Genomic DNA, 7,808 nt, shown 5'->3' on the forward strand with positions numbered 1-7,808 from the left:
AAAATACAGAGCAGCAAGCAAAACTTTGCAAAGGGATATCTTTTTATCCCTCTCTCCCTAGAAAGATTCCCTTCCACCCCCCATGTCAGTGATTCACCAAACATCATGGGAGCTACTCTGTATCTGTGGTGGCTTAAAGTGATTGACTGAAGACAAGAAAATCCTGTTTCAGTAGAGCACTGTTTGACGACATGCTAAAAAAGTGACAGACACTTGGGATATAAAGATGACAAGTTCTTGTCCTTCTGGGTATGGGGTCTGATTGAACTTCCTATGGAAATGCATCTCTTGGAGGGGAGGGAGTTTGACTGGGTACAGGCGTTAAATTCTCTTTCACTAAAGAATCAGCCTCCACAAAGTAGTGCCTACTTTGTAGGCACTAGTTTAAACTCAGACCTTTTTTTAAAAAAAAATTTCAGACTGCCCCAAAGCTTAGATGACTGAAATTTCACCTTTGAATCCCTTTACCATTACAAGAATATTCATGGATATAACCTGAAGGTAGTTGCTCTAGTCCCTGGGGGCACCTGAAGAGTGGGAGCCTGTGTAGATGAAAAGAGTAGTTTTAAGGGGGTAAGAAGGTCTCTCTCCTCCAACACTCAACTAGCTATCTCTGTGCCAACTGTGGGGTTGCAGCTCCATTGTCATGTCTTCTGGTCCAAGGATGCACCTTGCTGGAGAAGAGGATCAAGCTGAAGTAGGGGCCAGGTGCTCCAGCAGTTGAAAGGTTGTCAGGGAAATGTTAGGTAATTCAGCAGCGCAGGGGAAACCACCCTTAGAGAGACAGACTTCCTGAGAATCAAGGATGCAAATTCTTTTAGATGTCTATGCATTAACTTGACTAACACTCTCATAAATGGATGAGTTGGTATAGTCAGGTGAAATCAATCTTAGGCTTCCTCTGTCATTATGTAAATGGAGTAGGTAATCAGGCATGACTAGCAAAAACCAACTCAGTATACAAGATGATACATCACTTTAATTGTACGATTTATCAGAACAACAACTATTAACATACAAAGTACCATTCAGCTCAACTGCAGGTATAGGCAGTGACAAGTATCTAATTCTTCGAAGAATCACTTAACTCCCACAATCTGTCCAGACACATTAACCTAAGGACACGTTTATAAATAGCAAACATGATTTTCACATTGTAGCTTTCTCAAGCATATATACAGGTGTGCAGTCTTGTTGATGGGTTGATTACATAAGCGCTATTCTCGATGTATTCATTCTCTTGACATCGGTGGAGACAGTTATTTCTTTCTGCAGAGTGGATTTTTTCTTCCTCATCCATCATTTACAATATTCTGTGAATCAGTATTACTCTTTACACTTCTGAAATAGTAATATTTGAATTGAAGTATCACTGCAGTACAATTCCTTGTGTCTTCTGATAAGTTCCACCGTTGTCAAAGAGCTTTTGGTTGTAATCACTCTCTCTCTCAACAAGAGCCCAACTCTACTATTGGGTTTTAGCATAACACACCCTCTTTATAGCTTGCTGTGTTAACCCTTGGCTTCAAGTCCTGATGATGTAATGAGGGTGGGGTGTACTGGCAGTCAGTACATTTCCTTATCACTATTTACAGCCATTTAAAACCATGCTGTTATTAATCCAAGTCCGACATACCTTTTCTGAAATGTTCACAGTGCAGTATTTTTGTGGCCTAACAAAAGTTTTTTTACATCGTTAAAAATAAACCTTTTTATAAAAATATAATACTTTAAATGTTTACATCGACAAAACCAGTTAGAGTATACTGTGCCACATGCATTATACAGTAGTAAGCACAAAATCCCACAGAACAAAACATCACAAAAGTCCTGACCAGAGTAACTGTTCATCCAGGTGAAATGGCCAGAACTTTCAATTGCCTTTTTTTTTTCCCCCTAAAATATGTTTTGCTTAACACAAAACATGTCCTAATGCAAAACTGGACTCCTCCTGATTTTATCATCTCCAATTGTTTGTGGGGTGGAAGGCTGCCACCTGAGAAAGAGGCTAATATTCCCAGTCCATCGATTCTTTCTCGGCTCTACTTATGAGCCATGATTGGAACCAATAAAGTTTTAGTCAGATGTATTTTGCTTTAAAAACATGCTGAGTTACCTTTAAAAACATTTATCATCACAAATTACTTGTTTCATTTTCAGAGTCATCATTAAAAAAAAAACAAAAAACAGACAAAACTTCTAAATGTCCACATCCAGATCAGAAAGGCATCATTCTCAAACAGTTGATTTTTAAATGACAAATATTTCACTGTGACTAAGCTATTTTATGAAAACCTTAACGTTGTCTATGTACATATGTAAATATTCCTACTAATTTATAAACACATTTCATGTCCTGCTGTTTTGAAATGTTGACCGTGCTGTCTATGGATAGTTCTCCAATAAAAGGAATGTGTAGACAAAAATTTAAAAGGGAATGTTTACCTAATGGGCAAATGACAACACCAGTAATAAAAAAATGTGTTGTTCATACAACACATAAAAGTTATTTGAAACTCTTTAATTCTAAATGAGTGGCCTGGTCCCAGGGCTGCCATGTCTGTCCTGGACATTACCACTTCTTTTGAATTTTCTGTGATCAAGAAGCCCTCAAAATGCATTGCTTCAGTTCCCCATATGAAATCAGGTGGGATCCCGATTTTTAACCAGCATTCAGGTTTTGGCCTGAATGTGACAGGAGCATCATCACAGTTGCAGGATTGCTGTTGGTCACTGGCCTGTGGGACCAAGCTTCTGGCTCCGATGCTTTGTCAGATGAGAAATTCCATAGAATCCAGTCATTTTAAATAACAATATAAGGTCCTATAATAGTGCAATTTTGGCAAAAGCAAATAATACCTGGTGGCCTTTCAGTGGCCAGGCAGTGAAAAAAATATTGGACGAAGTGTGGACTGTTGTTTGGACAGTTCAGTAATGCTTCTCAGAAGGGGGCTGGTGGTACAGGTGCCTCCATCCATCATGTATCCCCCTCGCCATCAACATTATCTTGTGATGACAACAGAGAAGGATATGGAGCGACACATTTGACATTCACGTATGTAGCGTTCACATGGACATAGTGCTCCCCAATGAAAGTAGAGAATATCGCTGATATCCTGGAGACCAGTTCAGAAAAGGATGGGCGCAGTTCAGCTTTAGGGTGCCAGCATTTCAGCATCACTTCATACCTGTTTCAGAAAGGAAACAATGCTGTAAGGACTCTGAAGGCAAGTATTTCTGTAAAAGTAAAGAACATAAGAGCTACAGAAGATCCTGTTGGAATTCTTACTCACAAGGGATCTGGGCAGTATTCAGGTTGTAGGAGCCTTCTGCCTTGCAACAAATATACTGTTATATCAAAGGTGTTGACATCAGGATAAGGTGGTGCTCCTCTTGTCATCAGTTCCCAGAGGAGCACGCCAAAGGACCACTGGTCAAACAAGGGAAGGGAGAATCCAGGTGAGGGAAGGGTGACCACACAAATATGAAAGGTGATCAGCAGGTCTTCATAACTAATCTTGGTTTAGTGTATTCAATACTATTGATGTTTTGGGCAAAATCTTCCTTAAAGGCAATCAGTAAGCTACATAATTATGATTTGTTTAAACCAGAATTGGATAAAGTTTAGATTACAAGTAAATGTAAAGTTTTCAAAGTCCACGTGATGATTAACATTTCATCAGTAGTTTGTAGAGTGCATTTTCCAAGTTCTCTCTTACAGGGTCAAAGCATTAAAACGTTTCTATCCTTCTTTTTTATAATAGCTTCACTACAATTTTAGATTATTAGTAAAAAAGAAAAGACAAGGCTTCCAAAATTTAAATGTGTGGGATTTCCCAAATGAATGTAAATACTCCTTAAGAAATGTAACCATATCTAAAAGTTAATGCTAAAAGAGAAGGTCTAAGTCAGTAAAAGTAAAAATCCATATTAAAAATCAGAAGTAATAAAACTGTTAGGCATCAAGGCTCTCAACTGAAAATGAATTTCAATAAAATATATTTTGAAAATGTTAAAGGAGGAAATTAATATAAAACAGCTGTAACAGTACTTTACAGGATGATCACAAGGCCACAGAGAGGTTGACTGATTTGCTAAAAATTCCCCAATAAATCTGAATTCACACAGGGATGAACATTTAAGAGTTCTTGACTCTTGGGTCTTGCTTGGTCTACTAAACTTCACTAAGTATGCAGTTTCTTGATTTAGAGCACTCTCCTTGGAATAGATCAGGTCATACATATTATCTCGCCCTGGACGTGTGCCAAGGTGAGAATGACACAATGAGAGTAAGTCAGCATGTGTGGGTCACCGAGGACCAAGGAAATCAGTTCTCCCCTAGCAACACTTCCAGGACACTCACAGACCAAGAAGCACATGGCGGCAGGAATGAGGCACTGAGAAAAAAGAAGCTAGGAGGGCAAAGAGAATACAGATCAGACATGCAGAGCAGGAAAACATAACATTGAGAAGCAAGTGTAGCTCGTAATACTCAGCAAGAAGGAGAATAAAGCTTGTGTTTCTGAAAGAAAGAAACCAGCTAGACACTGTGGTTGCCGATACAAATCTCCATTAATGACTTTTTCCCTTTGCCTGAGTGTGAGAACCCTTTAAGGTCACTGACTTCCTTGATCCAAATAGAGAAAACAAACTCCTTCCCAGGTGGACACTAGATAACTTTGCCCTTCAAAGTCAAAGTTTTCAACGACTAAATATCTTATGAGTCACTTCTGACAACTTCATTGTGTTAACCTTCAAGTTCCAGAATTTGCATTAGAATTTAAATCAATTTAACAAGTATCTACTGACCCTTGATGATGCACAAGTAGGTCACTGTTCAAGTTACTGGATAGGCCCCAAGGCTGATTTAACAGGGTTAAGAGTATTATGCAATTAACTGTCACATAGAACAATAAGATCTAATAACTGTGATACAGAGCAATTATAGAAAAGAGGTACAAATGTTGTGAAAAGGCAAAGGGATAATAGTGGGGTACTGAGAAAGGCTTTAGGAAGAAAGTGACAGTATAGCGGGTCTTGAGGAACAGGGAGAATATGTTAAATAGATACGTGTATTGTAAGGGCAGAAAGAGTGTTCTGGATGGAGGGAGTGGGCCCAGGGGTAAGAGTACTTGTGTGTTTTTTTGAACCATAAGGACAACAGGTCACTCTTGATGTGTGGAGTAGATGAAGGGACGACGGATAGATAAGGTTGAAAGGGGACCATGTTTTTGAATGTTGAACGTGGGTTAAACTGAAATAGATGAGATGTGACTGGGGTCGAGCTCCAGGAGATTGCATCTGTAAACACTCTGCTTTAGACAAATAGGGGAAGCCCATCCACAACATGGAGACCAGTTAGGAGGTTTCTGAATGGGAGTAGGTGAGGGCTGCTACTGTCTACTGGCAACACAGAACCTTATGAGACTGAACTCCTGAATTAGAGTGGTGGGAAAGAGTACGTGTCATCGAATGAGCCTGGCATGGGTGGGTGTCATGCCCTTTAAAAAAAAGATTGTCTTATTTAATCTTTATCAACAACCCTGTAATGTAATCAGTTTTGTAGATGTTTTAAGGATGAAGAAACCAAAGTTCTGAGAGGCTGATAACTGGTGTGTGATCAGGTTTCCCTAACCAACAGCCTAAGCTATAGGATGCCTGGAGGCAAATTTGCAAAAAAGGGGAAAGAGTTGGATAAGTTTATAAGGAATGATAGGGCTTGGACAATAACTGGGTATCAGAGGAGTGTTGGAGGAATCATGGGACAGAAGAGGTGAGAGGGAGGCAGTTTCCATGAACAGTCTGCATTCCAAATTCCCCATAACGGCTTGGACCGCCAGGCTCGTAGGGGGGAGGGGCAGTGAGGGAGAAGAATGATGCTGACCAAGAAGAGAGAGGCTGATGGGGGCCAGGAGAGGGAAGGGGAGAGAGAGACAAAGGGAGGGGGTGGTGTACAATACCTGTGCGTTGAGAAAGATGGACACAACATTGTAAAGCAACTATACTCCAATAAAAGTTAATTGAAAAAGAGGGAAAAAAAAGAATGATGGAAACAAGTCAGTTTAAGCTTCAAGACAGGAGAGTGCTGCCATTCTTGCTTATTGTGTGAATGGTCAAGTCTTTCTGAATATCTGAGCACCAGCAGTGAGCTCACCTGAAGAATCTCTGCCTCACTTTATCAAAGGTGATGCTCAAAGCAGTTATTAGAGGTGAGAGATTGTTATAAGCTATAAAAAGTGATAGAAAGGCACACTGCCGAGGTAATCAAGGAATAGACACAGCCAAATTTGAGCATTCGAGAGTAGGTAAATTGAGATACAACACAATTTATTAAAAAGCACAACTGATTAAAAAAATGGATAAATTGATAAAATTTAACAACTGGTAAATTGATAACATTTTCAATAAAATTTAAAACTTCTGCTCTTTGAAAGATACCATTAAAAAAATGAAAAGGCAAGCCAAAGACTAGAAAAATATATTGGTAAAAACACATATCTGATAACATGTACCTGTATCCAGAATATATAAAGAACTCTCAACTCAACAGTAAAATAACAAACAACCCAATTTAAAAAACACCAGAAAAGGCTTCCCTGGTGGTGCAGTGGTTGAGAGTCCACCTGCCGATGCAGGGGACACGGGTTTGTGCCCCTGTCCGGGAGGATCCCACGTGCTGTGGAGCGGCTGGGCCCGTGGGCCATGGCCGCTGGGTCTGCGCATCCGGAGCCTGTGCTCTGCGGCGGGAGAGGCCACAGCAGTGAAAGGCCCGCGTATCGCAAAAAATAAATAAATAAAAAATAAAAATTAAGGTTTGATTAAATATATTACCTTAAAAAAAAAAAACCAGAAAATAAATTCTGAAACTTAAAATATGGGGAAAAGACTTGAGTAGACGTTTCACAAAAGGTGGAATAAGGATGGCAAATAAGCACATGAAGAGATGTTTAACATCATTAGTTATTTGGGAAATACAGATTAAAAAGAAAATTAGACGCCACTACAATCTATTAGAATGGCTAAAATCCCACAAACTGAAAATGGTAAATGCTGGTGAGGATGCTGAACAACTAGAACTCTTATATATTATTGTTAGGGATATAAAATGATACTGGCACTGTGGAACAGTTGGCAGCTTCTCATAAAGTTAAACATACACTTAACTTACAACCCAGTAATCTTACTTCTAGATATCTACTCAAAAGAAATAAAAATTATGTTCACACAAAAACCTTTAAGCAAATGTTACAGCAGTTATAATTATGTATAAGCAATTGCCTAAAACAGGAAAGAACTCAAATGTCCTTCAAGCAGTGAATGGATAAACACAATGTGGGACGTCTGCACAATGGAATACTACTTAGGAATAAAAAGGAGTGAATTATTCTGCTATGGAAAAGAGTATTCAGAAAATTAAAAATAAAATTACCATATGATCCAGCAAGCCTACTCCTGGGTATATATATTCAAAGGAAATTAAATCAGTATCTAGAAAAGCTATTTGCACACCCATGTTCACAGCAACATTATTCATAGTAGCCAAGAGACAGAAGCAATCTAAATGTCCATTGACAGATAAATGGATGAAGAAAATGTGGTATATATATACAATGGAGTATTATCTAGCCTTAAAAAAGGAAATCCTGTCATATGCTACAACATGGATGAAACTTGAGGACGTTATACTAAGTGAAATAAACCAGTTACAAAAATACAAATACTGTATGATTTCACTTATAATGAGGTATCTAAAGTAGTCAAACTATTAGAAACAGAAAGTAGAATGGTGGTTGCCAGAGAGGCTGGGG

General features: G+C 38.9%; 1 protein-coding gene across 4 annotated transcripts in view; it reads right to left on the reverse strand.

Annotated features, from left to right (window-relative positions):
• Positions 1-953: 953 nt before the first annotated feature.
• The window catches only part of MET (MET proto-oncogene, receptor tyrosine kinase), a 137,729-nt gene continuing 130,874 nt past the window's right edge, over positions 954-7,808 (reverse strand). For all 4 annotated transcript variants that reach the window (XM_032642834.1, XM_032642833.1, XM_032642835.1 and 1 more), the window contains 2 exons: positions 3,294-3,430; positions 954-3,188 (listed from right to left, as the gene is read on the reverse strand). In XM_032642834.1, coding sequence (XP_032498725.1) covers positions 2,978-3,188; positions 3,294-3,430 — 348 coding nt within the window. In that variant the 3' untranslated portion in view covers positions 954-2,977. The remainder of the gene's footprint in view (positions 3,189-3,293; positions 3,431-7,808) is intronic.

This window comes from Phocoena sinus, chromosome 9 (assembly GCF_008692025.1).
Source record: "Phocoena sinus isolate mPhoSin1 chromosome 9, mPhoSin1.pri, whole genome shotgun sequence".
NCBI classification, from domain to species: Eukaryota; Metazoa; Chordata; class Mammalia; order Artiodactyla; family Phocoenidae; genus Phocoena; species Phocoena sinus.